At 39.4% G+C, this 19,624-nt stretch overlaps 1 protein-coding gene across 4 annotated transcripts in view; it reads right to left on the bottom strand.

Annotated features, from left to right (window-relative positions):
* Positions 1-19,624, bottom strand: part of BICRAL (BRD4 interacting chromatin remodeling complex associated protein like) — a 43,818-nt gene that overhangs the window by 7,622 nt on the left and 16,572 nt on the right. For 3 of the 4 annotated variants that reach the window (XM_039386954.1, XM_027750312.2, XM_039386953.1), the window contains exons 2-5: positions 11,011-11,059; positions 8,205-8,253; positions 8,056-8,124; positions 1,467-3,167 (exon numbers count right to left, since the gene is read on the bottom strand). In XM_039386954.1, coding sequence (XP_039242888.1) covers positions 1,467-3,167; positions 8,056-8,124; positions 8,205-8,253; positions 11,011-11,054 — 1,863 coding nt within the window. In that variant the 5' untranslated portion in view covers positions 11,055-11,059. Of the gene's footprint in view, positions 1-1,466; positions 3,168-8,055; positions 8,125-8,204; positions 8,254-11,010; positions 11,060-11,865; positions 11,883-19,624 lie in introns of those variants that run through there. The other variant, XM_039386955.1, reaches the window with a different exon arrangement.

The raw sequence follows: 19,624 nt of genomic DNA, 5'->3' as shown, positions 1-19,624 counted from the left end.
TTTCACAACAAAAAAAAACACACAGTGGAACAAACCATCCACTGTTCAGCAACTAAAATGATAAATGGTTTATCATACAGTACAATGTTTAAAATGGAAGTACAAACAAACTAAAAAGATTCTGGCAAACAGTGGCATTTGTTCTCTGTAGTTCCCATTTTCAGCTCTGAAATTTCAGCACGGTGAACTTTTTAGCAATAAGAAATATTATGCTTTTATAACTGCTGAAATTCACTGACCCAGCACATAACCTACAAACAAGAAGATGTAGACACATGAAAAGAAAGTCAGAGAGGCCTCAAATTACTCAAACTACAAAATGTAACAACCTGCACTAGCAGTTTTGGCAAAGACTACAAATGCGGTTCTACAACATGTTTGTCCTTATTTTTTAAATACACAGTATTTTCTAAGACATTATTTCATTGCAAATTTTGAGTTTGTTTAAAAAAAGAACTATTAGACCTTTGGAAAAAGAAAAAGAAGTAAAACAGTGCAAATGCATTCTCAGACAGTTATCAGAATTTTAAATGATCAAGAACAAACAAACAAAATCAAAAAAAAAAAGGACAGAGGTGGAATAACTCATTGCTAATCGTGTGAGAAGTCTCTGAGTTAAATACTGGCAGCTGACTTTAGAATCTTTTTCTTTTTTTGTTTTTAAACTTTTGACAGTTTGGAAGCTCTCTTATGAAGACACATGAATTTGAGTTGAATATATATCGCAGCTGTATCTACTGGAAAAAAGCAGACAACTTCTCACCCTAAAAGTAAATTCAGATTTTTTTTTTTAATTATTACTAACTAGACTTCTTAAAGCAATTTTTTTTAATGTTATGCTTTTACAAACTGCTTTAAAAGATTTTTTTTTCCAGGATTCTCAGAACCACTTCTTGTCTTTGCTTCAAATTTGAAAGCTTCTAACTGCTCCAGACACAGGACACAGTGGGCAAAATGCCAATACAGCAAAAAAAAAAAAAAAAAAAAAAAAAGCCCAAGACACCTTTTCATCTCTAACTTGAAGAGGTCATACCTTGAAAAGCACATAGGTTTTAGTGAGGTCAAACGACTTTTAAGTGCTAAGAATATACCCGAGCCTTTACATGTAGCCTATGGTAAGGTTTTCAGAAGAGCTCACAGTTGTATAAACCTACAGTGCCCATTCCTTTAAACAGGAGCAGAAACAGATCAATGCTAAGCACTTCTGAAAATATTACTACAAATCACCAAGTCTTCTGAATTAATCAAACTGACAGAGTCATTCACTCAGTGACAGATTTAGAAAATACCAAGTGAAAGGATGTCTCTGGGTTACAGTAGTTTTCAGCAGTTCCACAATATCTGGAACAATACAAACCAGCAAAATTAATGTTCTCTGTATTAGCAGCAACATTAAACTTTGCTAACCAGCTTTCAGCACAGCTTAGAAGCATTTCTTTGGCTACACTCTCAAGCAGCTTTCATACCTGACCAAAGGCAAACTGCTGTTGTGTTACTCCACCAGATGTGTGACTGAAGGTGCTGACGGATTTGGAAGAGGACGCTGGAAGACGATGCGATGCACTGACAGAAACTTGAGTTCTGTTCTGTATGAGCTGATCTCCTGTAAAGTTTCCTCCTGATGCGACAGACTGAACTGATGGTCCCAAGCTAGGATGTACTGAACCAGAAGAACTTGCAACAGCAAATCTGTTAGAAGCTGACATATTTGAGACTGTGGACTGCCCGGGTGACATCGCAGAGAAACTCGATCTACCTTGAGAAACATTAGCTTGACTGGGTGACAAATGCAACACCGTTGGTGACGCCTGCTGCATTGGCACCTGCCCACCAACAATTTGTGAAGTTCCATGGTTTACTATAACTTGGTTTCCAGGAGCTGTGAATGTCTGGCCAGAAACAAGCTGAACAGCTGTGTTCTGATTATTCAGCATCTGTCCTGAATACGACTGGTTGGCTCTTAGCATGTTTGTAGAGTTCCTGTTGAGCATTACATGCTCAGCAGACACTTGGCCAGGGACCAGCTGGGAAGGCTGAGTCTGAAGAAGCTGTCCATTTATGGCCTGGACATGATGAACTGAATTAGAATTAACAGACAAACTTGTAGGTATGAGAAACTGGTTTTGAGATGCGTGAGGCTGTCCCATAGGAGAATGGATAACAATACTACCTCCAGCATTGCTAACTGTCTGAGGTGTAACTGATTTTCTTGTATTTTGTTGATTAACAATATTAACAGACATATGAGGACCAACTACTGAACTCTGAGGTGAGTTTGCAGAAGCAAAGGGAATCCCTTGCTGTACATGATGTTGCTGTATTCCCAAGTTATTCACATTGTAAGCAGTCTGCTGACCCATCTGAATCGGCTTTGGTTGGATATTAATAGGAACTTTGTTAGAGTTTGGTGCCAAACCCCTTTGAATGATGATATTATGGACAGGTAATGAAGTCTGAAAATTTGTGCTGTTAAATGGAACAGTTACAGGTTGTGCTACTGGACTTGAATTTGAGTTACTGAACAGCGAGTTCCCATTTGGAGTTTGTCTGTGAACCAAGAGCCCACTACTCATGTTTGCAGGTGTTTGCTGACCATTGCCTTTCAATATTATCTGAGATCCATCGAGGTTATTAATGGTCATCATGGAAGGTTGATTACTAAATGAACCAATTAGCTGTATCTGCCCAGAACCACTGATCTGGCTGCTATTAGACAAATGCTGGCTGGGAACACTAATTCCGACATGTTGCATAAAGCCATGTTGCACACCGACTGTATTGCTTGCAAAAGATGCTCCAACAGGTTGCTGTACCACTTGAGTAACTCCTATAGGTTGCAACGTCTGACCTGAGTAATTAGAAACATTAGAAGCCTGAGTAAAGGATGCTGATGAAGAAGGATGAAGCTGAGCTTGTGCAAACTGTTGGCTAGAACCTACGCTGGCATCCAAATATGCCTCTTCTGCCAAAGTCTGTTCAGTAATATTGGCCTCCTGCAAGGACTTCTGAAGAATATCAAAAGGCTGATCCTCAGTAAGATCAGGCAAAGGAGACGATACAAGTTCATCTTCAAGAAACTGAAGGCTACTGGACAGCTGCAGTCCATCACTAGGCCCCTCTCCAAGCTGACCGCTTACACCTTTTACAGACGACTTAGGATCAGTGCTCTGAAATGCAAAACAAGAAATAATTTTCATAAACTTCAACATCTACCTTGTTTTCTCATTTTTCTTCATGCAAGCAAATTTTCTACACAAAATTCCACTCTTCACACTGCACATATAAGGCGACATTCACCCCATACAGTGGGCCAGCACAAACACATATATCACTGACATCTCACTCGTGCCCTCAAACAGACTGCTGGAGCACTACTTTCATTTCCCATCTCAAATCTCCCAGTTCCACACCATCTAGCTCTGCAGCTGCACTGTTTCAAGAGGATTTGAAACGCTCTTTAAGTACCAGTTTCCCTTCCTCAATCTGAGCACTGGACAGGCAAAAGGATAAAAGAAAGGAGGAGTGAAAACACCTCCACTGTAATGCAATTTCGGGCAAGGCTTCAGTAGCAGCAGTAGTAGCAGGGAAAAGGAAGGAGAAAGCTGACTGCTAGCAAATGACATCCCTCTCTAAAATCCTATCAGCATTCCTATAATCACTTAGTGTAAACTTGTGACCATTTCATAAAGTTAAGAAGGAATTATTCTAATTCTTTAAGAAAAATTTTAGAAACAAAGCAGTAAGAAAAGTAATGCTACAGACTTTGTGGTTTATGCTACTAAAAAGATTACTGAGAACTATAAACTTTGAAACTACCACAAATATTAAGTGGCTTTAATGAAAAAAATCCTTCAAATCTACATCCATAAACACTGTGCTAAAGAAAATGAGAACCCTATTGACTCTTGTCTACTGTTGTCCTAGTTAGAGCAGTCAGAACCAGTTCATCACTGTGTGGGTGTAACCCAAGCTCTGTATTCTACACCCTCTCTGACATTTCCCAGGAACTGTTAACAACAGACCATTCGCAGCAGCTGCCCAGAGCACACCTGACCCCTCAGGCTATAAGCCGGGTGTTAAAAAGCCTGTGAGATAGGAAGATATTCCTATCCTCACACCAATGACTAAGGTGTGATAACACCTCTCTGGGGAGTCATTAGCACCTCCACACCCAGCCTGAGGGGTCCTGTCTGCTAAATGGCCAACAAGAATTCCAAAAATATCCCACAACTCACAATTGTTCCCCGCCCTAGGGAAGGTACTGGGCATTCCCACTCTAACATGAGTGTATATAATTTTGAGGTCTTGGGACTTCTGGTACCACTCGTCAGATCCAGAGGAGGATCAGAACTTCAACCAGACTGCAGCCACCACTCTTGACCAGACTGCGACCAGCACTCTCACCAACAGGTTTTCCTCCCCTTTTACTTTGGACTCAGAGGGACCATGTGGGGCTCAGCACAGGAGCCAGAGAACACCACTCTGTTCACGTCCCAGAGTGCTGGGTTATACATCTGGGTTTTGGGGGTTAAAACCAATTGTTTGTCCGTATAATTGTACTATTGTATTATTTTTTATTAAATTGTAACTCTGACTTACAATCTCTTTTGAGTTGGGTTCATTTCTCCTGCCGGTTTACCTTTAAACCAGCACAACTGTGTCTAAGATTTTCCTAAAACAAAATTCTGTCCAGAAACTCTAGACAACACGAGTATCAGGTTCCTGCAGATGGAATGACAATTTAAACGCATAATAATACTTGCAGTAGTTTCAAGTTAGGCAGAGTACATCTTTCTACATTGCATAATTATATCTCAGCTGTTCAAAAACAACATCCAGTGGCTTTTTAGGTCAGGATAAATGTAAACCGTGGGTGTGCAATTATCAGTCACGTTCATACTCTGAGCCTTCACTCCTTGAAGGTCACAGACACTTGTTCTCACCTCATGTAAACAGTGTGAAGATGCTGCAAGCCATAATTATCACATGCAACAACGTCCCCACCCTAACTTCAGTTCCCCAAGCATATTTATTCAGAATTTTACCCCAATCTGTTTCTAAAACAGCCTGTGTGTTTTTTGACACTTAGGTCATGTTTTGAAATATTAAAGGATTGTTATTAAGATTAAATATTTTCAGATTACAACTATAAAACTACCAGAGGAATTAAACTAGTGCTTAAATGTCTCGATGCCTGCATCTCATGAACACCTAAAGCTCAGATCCTCAACTGTACCCAGCTACCATCGGGCAAAGCAAAAAAGGAATCACTAGGGAATTACTAAGACTCTTAACTGTCAGGTTCTTCAGGAGAATTCCCTATTGTATCTGTAATTTGTCTGCAGGTACAATGACCGATCTGAAATCTTTAATGACCGTGTAACTTAAAAAGTTCCAGTTAGTTGTATTAACAATACAATTATTACTACTACCAATAATAACAATAATAAATAACATTACATGCAATCAAGATCAGTAGCTTGAAACTCTCCCATTGGAATAGACTCCCAAGTTTCATTTCCTGCACCCACAACTGTTTAACGTCCAAAACCAATTTTATGTGCATAAACTGGAACAAGAGCCGTTCAAAGTTAGTATCTGAATCACTTGCTGTCCAGATTCAGAAAAGCCATGTAGAACACCAGGCTAATTGCAGCAAGAAATCAAGCAACTTCATGAATCTGCTTACCAACAAGAGTCTTATTCTCACTGTCTCCATGAATATTCTGCTCTCTTATGCTGTCCTACTATACTGTAATAGGATAACAGAAGCAGTCACCCAGTACAACCCAGGTAATAGGGCAATGGCTAAGGAACCCTCTCAGGAGCGTTGTAACGGACACTGCCAACCGCCACAGGAAACCAACCTGGAATCAGCAGAGCTGGTATGGAATCGTTCAACTTGGGGAAGGAGAGGATGGGGGTGGGGGTAGTGTAAGGGTGTGGGAAGAGTGGACAGTGCTTTCTTGTCCTTCAGGCAGAAGGAACTGAATCTTGCTTGTGTTAGGTGTTGGCTGAGCATGCTTACCCGCTGAGGCACTGAACCCTTGATACTGAATTTGTAAACTCTGCCACTGAAAGGCATGAGACGGGCATCAAGACAGTCAATCCTACTTCATGGTAGCAATTCTGAATATATACAAAGACAGAACTTTCAGTATCTGCAAAAACTTTAATGACAAAAAAATTCAGAAGCCTTTAACTTTTTGGGTATCCCATATGATGAGCAAGGACTGTAAAGTCTGTTTATATTTATATTTTAGATAACACTTGTTCCTTCACAAGGCACTCTCTATTTGGAATTTGTAAGAATCTCTATTTGTAATCAAATTGTTCATCACTTAGGTCAGCACAGGGTTCTCACAGGAAGGAGGGAAGAGAAGATGGCATTGGTGTTCATTACGAACATATAAAAGGATGAGGACAGAGCAGGAGAAGAACAAGTGCCAAGAATGAAAATGCAGTGTGTCATCCTAGGAACATACACTAGGAATCCCTGCTCCTCTGACTACCTGCTTTCTAGATTACCTACTCCCCTAATTTCATATACCAGAAAGCTCTTGGCTTTCACCAAATACTTTTGTTTCCTCCAACTGCTACTCCCTATGCAACAAATTCACCTTATGCGGAATCTCCCACTTCCTCTCACTTTCCGAAAATACACCAGAAACACCTGACTTCTGCACACCCACACATGCTTATCAGATGAATGTCTACAAAGAAGTAGGAAGTCTAGGCTATGACAAATGCATGTCATATGTCACCCTCTTCTCCTGAAACCTTGTTTTTCTTAGGATGAGTCCTCAAAACCCCCTCTGCCAATGATGCCTACAGGGAGCTGCTGTCTGCTAATGGCAAGCCTGGTACCAAGTTGAAACCACAGCTCCTGGTGAACTGAAAATTGGGCACACCCTATTACAGATGGTATTCTACTCCATGACCATTATCTCAACCAGCTCATCTGGAGAAAGAACTGTCACTCAACGTATACTTCTTTTACAATATTTAATAATGATGTTGAAAGGGGAAGAACAGAGCAAACACTTCACGTTCCAATACTGTACCTACAGGAAAGTCACTAATTCTCCACACACAGAAACACAGTTTTTAGAATTTACTTATGCCAATTATTTAAGGTCCCTACACACCCACAAGTATATCCATGTATCTGTTATGAACATGGGACAAACACACAGGAGTCAAGATAACAATACAACAGAAAGAGGAATTACCAAGAAAATCCTACTCTATGTATTCAAATAACTTAATTGTGGGATTAAGAACTCAGTTGTTTTTTTTTAAAGCCACAGCAATGAAATCAAAGAAATGTGGGTCAGAAGGAATCTCCCTAAGTCATCCAGTCCAAACTTCTACACAAAGCAGGACTCTGTCAACACTAGAGCAGATCAGCCTTGGCTTTATCACCAAGGATTGGGATTCCACAACCTCATTGTGTGACACTTGGTCCAGGGCTGCAATAGATTCCTGGCAAGAAAGAACATTGAAGACTCCTTGCAACACCTAATGAATTTAAAGTGACTTCCCTAACACAGAAGTTACAGGAAGGAAACAACCCAAGCTAGCTATTCAGTCCAAAATAAAAAAAAAAGGGAAAAAATAATCATTAATTTAAAAAAATTGCCAGTTCAGATTCTACTTAAAATAAGAAAAAAACCCATCCTAATATACACAGGAAATGTATGCATGACTAACTCTTAAGGTCTATATTTGAGCACTACTAAATCTACAATCACTAAAGTTGCAAGGTCAGTTTACTGGAGGGAGCTACACCAGAGAGCATTTTCACTGCTCAGCAAGCTGGTTTACATATTTACAAAACATGTCCCAACAGCGCAGTATTTTTAATTAATTCCCCACCAAAATACTTAAAACACTAACAGCATGGGGGGGGGGGCAGTTCTATGTTAGCATTCAGAATTTTCATAGGAAAAGGGTCAAAACCCACATCTACTTCATTCAGTTTTACAAAGGCCAAGCAAAGCCACACAGAAGCATGCAATCTCAATAAATATAATTTCTCTTCTGACCACTTACATTGGAGTTGGCGAAAATTGAATTTGAGTTGGCTACAGAATATTCTGCATTAGTCAAGTCTTCATTGCTCTGGTAAAAGACAGAAATAACTTTAGAAATAATACACTCAGTGAAGCTTTCTGTATCTAACACACAGGAATGCTACTTACAGATTTACTACTAGGTCCATGTAGAAAATAATTCAGCGCCTGTGGGTCCCTTAAGGGGGAAAAACAATAAAGAAGTTAGCACTTTTTGGAAGTTCTACTAATGAGACTAATTTAACAAAGGCACATGCTGTATTCATATAAATCAGGTTTATAGTAAAAATACACTTCTTTCACTGAATCCAATGCAAAGTTGAAACTTTATATCATCTGAGGATTTCTGTTTCTGCATCAGCACAATTTTCAGATGTTAATTGTATTTGCTGCCACTGTAACAAGGCATTTCAAGTAATAAGCTACGCTGATCACAAAATCTTAGTTGCACTCTACTTCCCTTTATAAGGATTACTCATACGCTCTTAAAACATGGTATTTTATGACAAGACACAGTACAAAACCTAAGGAATGTACTACCACCAAATAACACGAGAACTAAAACAGGTACCACCTTTTCTACAGCTAAACTACAATGCCTTGTTTAGCTCATATCTAATAATGGGGTATTTAGAAACCTGAATCTTTGACACGTTTTCTGCTGCCCTTAACATATATTAATAAAAACTTATGATGGCCAGAGTAACAGTCCTCTCACGGAGAAAATGTGGCACCTTTTCCAAGCGAAATCAACCACAGAAATAACCAGCTAAATATTATGACTTTCAGTGTATTTCATTAACTTAGCACTACCGCTGATTAAAACTCCGATGAAAATTCTGGTCGGACAGAATGAGTACTGGGAATTCAAACAAATAAAAAATACATTAATAGACATATATAGACCAAGTAAAAACAGTGAAAGGCTGTGTTACATGGGATTATTCTAACGCAACAATTATATGGTATTTCCTACATGTCCATTAGCATAAAGACTAAATTGACAGGTTTTTTATTTTAAAACGTGTTTATTGATTAACACATAATAATACAACATTTTTTAGAAGCACTGAAAGCATCTCCTTCTTGCTTGATCATCCTAGAAAATAAAGAGGGAACAAGTTAAAGATCTTTCAGGTTTACAACTACTCTTCTAAAAGCAAAACATACATTTACTCCTCTTTTTTCACAAAAGTTGTTTACAAAAGACGTATTAGACAGTACTTGGTAGGGACCTTATGGTATATTATGCTTACAACATTGAAGTGGTTACACATATTTTAAAATGGAAATGTCATTTTCACAGTAGATTACACTGAATTTCAAGAATTAAGCAGCACAGAACTCATGGTCTCATATGGGGCTCTATCATGATTACATGTTTTATCAGTAAAATAACCAGGCCATTTAGTACTAATTACCCTCACTGTCTTTCAATCATGAAAAATGCAATTAAAAATTAAGAACACTTCATCACCTTAAATATTGTTTTTAGTAAGGAAGGAATTTTAAAAGGCACTTACCAAATCATAGATCAGACGGAAAAAAGAAAATGTGTTTTCCATTCTTCTAGGTGCTTAAGACAATTATTTCTGCCAGCAGCAGGAAGAACACTGTAATTTTTCACACAAACACTCATCTGTATAGAGAGCACTTCATTCTCTGGACCACCTGTGATCTTGTACCAGGATCCTCACAATTCACCCTCGTGCCAGAGCACTTAATTATCCCAGGATCATCTTTATGTTTCAAGCAGGAAGTGTTTTCATACTGCCACAATCAGTAACCTTGTGCAACAGTACACTGCACAGCGGTGCTTTTGCAACAGCATCCACAGAGCAACCCTCAACAGAGCAACCCTCAAATTACAGCAGCCACCGCGATGGATTTTTGTTTTTTCTGAAGTTAAAGCTCTCACTGGTTTCACTGGAAGTTTTCCGTGTGTAAGAAAGGTAAAAAGCCTATTAAATTACTACACTTAAAACAGTAAAAAACTTCTTGAATGAGCTGGAAATGATCATTTAGCAACTGCTACAAGACTGATGTCAGAGTAACTTCTGGTAGAGTTTGAACAAAATATCACGTATGAAAAGCTCAATTATCTTCTGCTATGTATTATAGCATATTATCTGTTCCTGAGTACTGACGTGCATGGTAGCTAAAGGAAGGTAACTTGTCACATAGAAAATCCACAAAAAACTTGCTCAAGACTCAGCTATCTTAATTATTTTTTTAGATTCCCATATAGAATTATAAAACTCCAAATAAATCTGTTAGGGATATAATGGGGGGGTAGGGGGAGACCACACACAGGGGAAAAAAACCACCAACCCAGAGGACCACTTAAAATCCTCAATTTTACTAAAATCAAGTATCTTTGAGCAAAATGTTGATAAATTCTTGTTCGTTGTGAATACTTTAAAGTACAGGGAGTAATTCTTTTTTTTCTAACATTTGCATACAAATGTGTATTTATAAGTACGAAAAAAATCATTTCACCTTTCCCTTTAGAACACAAGCATAGTATTAATAAAATACCTAGTTCCACTACTCAAAAAAAACTGAGATCTTTAGATTTTCATTTAAAAAAACTAGTTATTTGCAATGAAGTTTGTAACAACATCCCTAGTAATGTACTTCAACCCTGATCTAACATTACCAGTAGCTGAGAAGAGAATCCAAACTCCATGAGGACACATTCCCTAGCCCCTCCTGAGGAGAATGTCAGCAAGTGAAGTGTTAGCTAGTATGCACTGGGATTGAAGGCTTTGTGATACACAGATCTCCACATGGAAGAAGTGAATCATATCTGCCCATTTTATTTGCCAGTCACCTCATCCTTAGACAATACTGAGATATAATCACCTTCTAAAAGATGATTTTGCAAAATTATTATTTCCAACTTTTCTGCAATAATTGCTTACGGAAAACTTACCCAATAAGATCAAGGAGACAGGATTCATCATCGTCATCATCCATGACAACTAGAACAAAGAAGGAGAGGATGGATATTTGATATGTATCACATAACAGTTTGCTTTCAACAACAAAACCAATTTAGAATATCTTACTATTTTTTATAAAACAATGAAGCTGACAGTTGTTTACTACTGGCAAAGTTCTTAAATAAATTTGCACTTTCTACAGACATCTGCTGATTTATCTCAAAATCAAATTCAGTAACATGCAAAGATTTACAAAATCCCATGCAATGTTTTACCCTCCAGGGGATTTTTATAATTTTAAACCAGCGAAAGACAAATGATTCACCAAACTGATTAAACAGAACTTCTGTGACTTAAGGCAGTAAAAACATTGACACTGAATGCAATCTAAGACTCCAGTTAAAATGCTTCTATAGGACTTTTTATTCCCAGCTAATACCAGTGAGGGAATAACCAAACACTACAGAAACTACAAAGGCTGTTACAATTGGTGGCTATAATACTGAGCAGACAAAAAGGTAAACAAATTAAGGGCAGTTTCATGAGGGGGCTGCTATAGTCTAGAACCAAAACTACAGCCGAGACATGACAAAACATTAAAAAGAACACTATTTTCTAACAGACCTTTCTTAGCAATAGCTAAATGACACTGTGGCCACTTCCAGTTTCTCTGCAGCAATATTCCGAAGTGTACTTCAAGGAACTTGTGATTAACAATACAGCGTTCTGACAGTCCTTCTAACAACGGGTGGGGAGGGAATTCATTGGCACGAGCCAATCTGAGGGCAACTATCCCCATACTGTGTGCAGAGCATTTTTAGCTTCACCGTATCGTGACCACCAACCCTCTTATGCACTGCTGACTCCATCAGGTGCTGCCTGTACCAAACATATTCCATAATTCTCTCCTCCGATCGCTGTTCCTTCAAGCTTCTGTTTGATTATCCTGGGGTCTCCCGTTCACCGTAACTCTCGGAATATCATCTGAGACTATACCTTCTCCTTTGTTCTTGTCAGTAACTCTCAAGACCATCCCATCTAACCCACCAGTTCAATTATCAACCGATGCTAATGTTTCCAAAACCTCTTGGTACCCTGGTTTCCACCTAAGCTCTCCTATCTCATCTTTACAGTATTTTTAAATCACCTCAAGTTGATCAGTGCATTCCATGCTTGTTTTTTTCTAAACTTCCCTTAAAAATTCTGCTATCATACTGATCACCAAAATGTATCAATACAGTTTTGGCTTTAATTCATTTTGCTCTCTCTTACTTCTTGCCAAACAGAAGCTTACTGTCCCTGACCAGAGATTCATGTGAATCGTTCTTCAGGCCGTCTCTCATACAGATCTCCATAGGGATTCGGACAATGAAGGGGCTGGAGAACCCACTATACAAGAGGGTGAGAGCACCAGGACCATTCTGCCTGAGTAACAGAAGGCTATGGGAAGATCTTAGCTGTGTGTGTAAATACCTGGTGGAAAGATGTTAAGAGTATTGAGCCAAACTCTTCTTACTGGCATCCAGTGAACAAACAAGAGGCAAGGGGCACAAATTGAAAAAATATAAACCAAAAAAGTCTACTTAAACAAAATAAAAAACTTCTATTTCTTTTAAAAACTCTGAGGGTAGTCAAATACTAGGCTCAGGTTTTCCAGCAAGGTTATGGAGACTGTATCCTTGGAGATACACAGAACCCAGCTGGACCACAGCCTTGACCTGTCTGCTCTGGCTGAACCTGCTGTGAGCAGGACAGGGGATGAGGTTATTTGCAGACATCCTTTCCCACCTCAGCTGTCCCGTGATTCTGCAACCTCTTTCCTGAAATTTTTCTCAACTCCACTGATTCTGAAAATAGTTTATGCTGTAGACTAGCAGAGGGTACTGTGTCCTCTATACTCTATAGCCTTATTTGGGTTTTTTCTTTAGCTGTGTTTTACGCTTACAGTGAGGGTGAAGCAGAAACAGAGCACATGTCACTATAAGGATCATTCGGTATCACCTCTCTGGGAGAACAGGAAAACAAAGCATGGCTACAGAAAACTACGTCAAATGCTGACAAAAATCAGCATTCATGAGGTGATTATGCATCTTAAGAAAAGTAATTTCTCCCATGAGTCAGTATTACATCTGCTTACTATTGCATACAGCCACCAGCTTGAGCACTGATCTTGCAATTTAATTCTCAGCAAATTGCATGACATTGTACGATGTCACAAATTTTAATGTAAATATGCATTACTAAGAACAAATTAATAAGCGAATAGCATTAAGTGATTAGCATTCTGCTTTAACTGTACTGCTTACAGAAAGCTGTTATTTCCTCTAACAGCTGAAAGCATACCCATCTCTCAAGAGCAAGGTTCCAAAGACTCCTAGCTAACCAAAATTCAAAAGTCAAAATTATCTTCGTTTTCACACTGCTTTTGAATATTCCATCCCATGTGTCTATGGCAATACTGGCAGCATTATTTAAATACAATAAAATGACTTTGCTTTACCTAACTAAATATTCTCTGTGATTATATTATAATAAGGGTTCACCATTAGCAAAAGTGACAACATCGAACTTTGTTCAATCGATACTCCTGTGGGTATTAAAACAACTAACACAAATTCAGAGAAATTTGGTAATTTCACTGAATTCTTCAAAACTCACATATAATGATCAGAAGGAAAATAAAATGCATGAAAAGCACTGATTAGAGAAGATCTTAATGGTAATACATATTCTTCACTATTACCCCCTTTAGCTGAACATACAGTTGGCTTTATTAGACAAACATGATACAAGAAAGATTATCCAACATACTCTAAAAGCCTACCAGTTTATGATGGACAATAAGCCCCAAAGAAAACAGCTGCTTTTTTTATAAACACCAAGAATCAAAACCAGTTCCCTCCTGAAGTGCAACTTCCTAACAAGCTTTAACAACATTCTTGTCATCACTAGCAGAATTCTGTCACACATGAAAAAGAAATATGTCACCTTTTCATTTTTAAGGCTAGTTTACCAATGGGCTAACCTGTATAAAACCATCTCCAAGTTTTCATACAGCTGATCACTGTACATCACAGAGCCACTTATCATACACAGCTCTTGCTACATTCAGAAGTCATTCCAATCAGCACTCACTGCACGAGGGGCTACATGCTCCCACACCTCGAAAACTGCAAATAAAGCACAGATAGATCACTACCATCTTGCTATCCCCACAAATCATGGCACTAACAAGGTGCTGCATGGCAGTGCTTTTGTGAAGTACCACAGGACCAACATGCAATTTGAACAGCACTCACAGGGGTATGTGGTCTCTGAAAGAAAAATCAAGATCCCAGCCAAGCCAGAAACCTACTTATTTAGACTAAATTCTGTTCCTATTTCACCACACATACCCAAAATCGACATAAACCATGGAACTGCATATTGTGGTTTAACCTGGCACGCAGCTAAGCACCACACAGCCACCTTGCTTGCTTCCCAAAAACAGAATGGGGGAGGGAATCAGGGAAAAAAAGGTCATACTCAGGAGTTGAGACAAAAACAGCTTAATATGACAGAAAAAAAAATAATAGCAATGATAAAAGAATATGCAAAACAAGGGATGCACAATGCTCACCACCTGCTGACTGATGTCCAGCTCAATCTAAGCAGCAGGCCATCACCCACCAGCCAATTCCCTTCAGTTTTATTGTTCTGCATGATGCCACATGGAACAGGATATTCTTTTGGTCAGTTGGGGTCAGCTCTGCCGGCTGTGTCCCCTCCCAGCTTCTTGCCCACCTCCAGTCTCCTCACTGGTGGGGTGATGTGAGAAGGTGCAAAGTCCTTGGCTTAGGAGCAGTCACTGCCCAGCAACAACTAAAACATCAGTGTGTTATCAACATCATTCTCATCCTAAATCATACAATTCAAATCACTGGTTGTTCTCACAAAAAAACAAATCCCCTTGAGGTTCATACAGGCCTTCCCCATCCTTCTGCATTAACCACTAAGTGAACCCAGGACCCTGAGTAAATGCAATCCCATGGATGGGTTTGCCTTTGCCTGAAACAGGAATAACCCAGACTGGCTTCCCCAGCATATTTTTCTGTGTGCACTATAGGAACTTTATCCCCTTCTACAGTACGCAGAAGTTCTGATTGGGCAGGGCCAGCCCAATTAGCAAACCCCCTAGTGTAAACTAATCAGATGGCTTTTGCTAAACGTGTATCAAAATGTTTGAATGTCCCAGTACCCCCTGCTCTCAATGTGACCTTTAACTGTCCATTGTATCATTTGGTTTTCCCAGAGGCTCATGCAGGACAGGGAAGTGATACACTCAACTCAGTGCCATGCGCTTTGCCTATTTCAGCCACTGTCCTCCACGCCAGAGGGGCTTTAGCCACTTGGCTTGCTTGACTGCAGTCCATGTGTCACATTCATGGATAACCTGTGCAGTAGTATCCGTGGTCAGGTTCACCCCGAGATCACAAGCCCACCTCTATGTTGCATCTCTTACTTGCTGGCCTAAGCTGTCATGGGCTCACCAAGCTATAAATAATTCACCCTTACATGGCCAGTGCAGATCGACCTGAGCCACTTCAGTCTTAGCAGCCTGTTGTACCTGCCGGCTGATGTTCTTCAGTGTCACTCCAGATGGATACAGATAGGTTCTGTCCCTTTGTAACTTGATGGCATTAAGGGTACACTGTGCACCACTGCCCACCACAGTGTTATCTCCTATGGCTTTGATGTGCCAGACCACCAAATCCACACAGTCCAATAAACCGGGTAGTCCCCCTTCCTCCACCTGGCTGGAGGCAGGGTCCTTCCAGTCCTGGTGACAGTATTTGTTACTTCTTGCAAATACAAATCAGTTCCCTTGCTGGCGGGGCAGTATGAGAAGGTGAAAAGTCCTTGGCTTAGTGCAAGCACTGCTCAGGAACAACTAAAACATCATCTGTTATCAACATTATTCTCATCCTAAATCCAAAACACAGCACTGTACCAGCCACTAGGATGAAAATCAACTTTATCCCAGCCGAAACCAGGACACTGCAGGTTTAAATCTTTTTAAGTGATGCCTATTTTCAACAACGATTAGCAAACGATTAGTGTCCTGGTAATTTCAGGAGAGCAACAGCGGAGGTGAACAATCAGACAGAGTACCTGCACACCTAAAACCAACTAGTTATTTGGTCTACTTAGAAATTTGAGCAACACATGACCTTGACACAGATGATCATTTAAAAGTGTGTTAATAAAAGCAAGCTTGTCCTGTGGAATTTTCCAAACGCATTCTCTACAGCACAAGCAGTAGAAAAGTTTGCCACTTTTCTTGCCAACTATCTTTTCAAGTTTTCTGTCCTCCTCACTGTTTGTTAACATACAGTGGGCCAAAGCAATGACTGATGTATGAAATGGGTATAAACCATATTATAAATCAGGACAGCTTGAACATAAAACTTAACACAATTAATGGAATTAAGAGTTATGTACTCTAGACCAGTGGTCTTCAAAGTGGGGTGCATCCAAATAATTTACAAGGGGCAATCCTCACTAATTAGTCATAACCCAGCATAGATATTCCCTGTAGCTTACTAGCAAGGCCTCTACTGTTTTATTTCATATCTTTGCTACTGCACTGGTGAATCCAGTATATACTTCAACTTGTGTCACATGTACTTGTGCAAGCAGCACTGCCTATCCGTTTTGGGAAATAACCAGAGTGCCCTTTATCGCACACTCCCAAACAGAATACAAGAAAAGTTGAAAGTAATAAAAATGACAAGAAAATTCCAACTATGAAAGCCAGTCCTCTGGGAGACTGTTATTACTTGGCCTTAAAGCCTCTGCCTTCATTTCAACACTCTGACCTACTACAGTGCAAAAAAGACCAATAAAAGACGAATAGAGCAGTCCTGCCCTCCACTCACCCACTTTCCAGCTCAAGGCTTTGAACTGTCACCCGGAACAGAAAATTGATCTGATAAAATACATCAATCTGTTTCAACTTAGATTAGCTTCTTAATTTGGTTCTGGCTTGCCACAGGGCTACAATAGTGCTAGTGCCAGCACAAGGGAACACGAATAGGAATGAGGGAGCCAGGTAGTTCAATAGGGGCAGAAGGCAGCAGTGCTTCAGTCAGCTTAAAGCACCTGTGGGGCTGCAGCCACACATGTTAATACAACCACGGCCCTCACAGCAGCCACAGTGCAGGCAACAGTTCCACAAAAGTGATAATTCCCTTCTACTCAGTATTTGTGAGCTCCCAGCTTAAATCTGCGTTCAGTTTTGCTGCACACACTCCTCTTAAAATGAATACAAAACAACTTGAAGGAGTACAACAGAGTGCAAATAAAATCCTGCAGGCACATGAGGAAACCACTTTTCTTCAGCTTGGACAACAGAAGGCAAACCCAGGTGCTACCTGCAGCCTGCCACAAGCTAAAAGAGGCACTCAGATGAGCCAAGACAGCCTCGGCTCATCAACACACAGCAAGACATGAGGCAACAGCCAAAACATGCAACATAGAAAATCCCAACCCAATGCAAGGAAGAAAGAAGTTCACAAACAAGAATGTTCAAGCAAGAGGGTGGAATCACCATCTCTGGAAATTTTCAAAACTCAAATAGCCCTGACCAGCCTGTCCTAACAGTGAAGCTTGTTCTGCTTATAGCAGGGGGCAGGGCCAGGTAAGCTCCAGTGGTCCTTACCAGCCTAAATTTTAATCACCATGCTATGCGATCCACAGCATCATGCAACTCATGTAGGGTCTATGATCTGCAGTGTCATTAAAACCAGATTTGTCCAGAAATGGTTCAACTATTCACAAATGCTTCATATACCATACATGATTTTTGTAACTTAAAAAATGTATTTAAACTGCTGTAAACACTGGATTTTAAATTCACTCAAATTATATTCTAGCTTGCCACAAAAGAATTACTTCCCTTTCTCAGTCATTCAGAATTTCCTGCAACCATAATACATCACTTCAGATACAAAGCAATAAAATACTATTTTCACACTCTGTAAAAAGCCCAAGATAGTGGCTAGCTTAGAAAAGCAACATTTAGAGCAGTAACTTCCAAAAGTGTGATACAATCAACATCAAAACTTGGTGAGCTACAAGTAAATAAATAAACTGATCTACAAAACTGTTTGGAAAATCTACAGACTTGTAGGTTTTGTGCCAATACATGGAATCCATTCCTGACTGGCAGCATGCTAGCACATGACTTCTGAGAGTGAACACTGACCTTTGGAAATCAGCGCTTTGGAGCAAGGTAATGACTGCTGCAGTTAAACCTTTATAGTGGGAGATAATCAAACTTGTGTGCAGTAACATACATAGCACCTGAAGCAACTACTGTTTAAGTTATGATATACACCCACTAATCCTCACAAGTTCAGTAAGACATTGTACACATCCTGTCAGCAGGAATTCTGACAAGATCTCCCTTGTTTCATAATGAACCTGACCTATCAAATCTTCTATATTGTTCTGTTGCTCTACCATTCTCCATCCAGAATTTTAATCTACAATTCCAACATTAATAGCAACATCACTATTAAATAGCTGAAGAAATACTTATCACTGTAGTAATAATCACCAAAACCAGAAGAAATCAGTAACTCTAAGTCACTTCAGAGAACAGTATAGTAGTGAACTGAGTATGTAACATCAAATTTGTGGCATTTTCATCCTCACAACCTTTCTGAACATGGATGTAACATAACTCTATTAACTCAATACAAGCATTCATCCCTTGTTAAAATTACATCCAAGGATTGCAGCAGCATTAAGTGATTCCACACTGACTGCAGAGGTCAAATGCCCAGAATTGAAGTCCTTCTCTCACACAAATTTCCACCACAACTCTCATTAATTTTCACAGTGCTAGTATTTTGCTCAATGTGCTTCTGAACCGAGGGAAAAAAAGCCATTTTATCTCACATTAGGTAACGTGTATCACTTTAGCAGGATGCCCTTCAGGTTGCTAAGGTGCTGTAACTACTGCCTGCCTTACACTGCCAGCTCTCTCTCAAGTTCCTATCGAACAGGCAGCCTTAGATTCATTGAAGGAAACTTTCCCATACAAGAACAACCATTTGCATTCTCTGAAACACAGGAGTGCAAGAAAGGAGTATAAACTCAAAATCTTATTACCATATAGTTTATTCTTAAATTCCAAGTCCATACTACTTTTAAACAATCTATTATCTTGCAAACTGAACAATTTCAGATTCTTGTAACTAACCAAGCTTGTGTCTTACGATCAACTTGAGAGCTGCTCACCAAGTCAAGCCCTCTGTTTTCAAGAAATTGATTTTTACATGGACAGAATAAAAAAGTTAATATTAAGAGGTATTTCCACTTTCCCCCCTCATTACTGTAAGAAATTATGTGCTGCAGAATAACGACACAGTATTCGATGGAAAAGAGGTAAATATTGAAAAACTTCACTGCAAATTAAAATCTCACTCTCAATTTTACTCATTAAAAATTCCAAAGGCATAACTATCAAATAGCTGTCATTTCAGGATGTTAACAGGACAACAGGAGTTAAGGACACAAAATTAATTTTAAAAGGTACTTTGTAAAACACAAGGATTT

The sequence above is a fragment of the Pipra filicauda genome, unplaced genomic scaffold (assembly GCF_003945595.2).
Source record: "Pipra filicauda isolate LSUMZ 115617 unplaced genomic scaffold, ASM394559v2 scaffold51_size4534324_pilon, whole genome shotgun sequence".
NCBI classification, from domain to species: Eukaryota; Metazoa; Chordata; class Aves; order Passeriformes; family Pipridae; genus Pipra; species Pipra filicauda.
The sequence above is the reverse complement of the archived record's forward strand: the minus strand, read 5'-3'. Positions and strand labels throughout refer to the sequence as shown.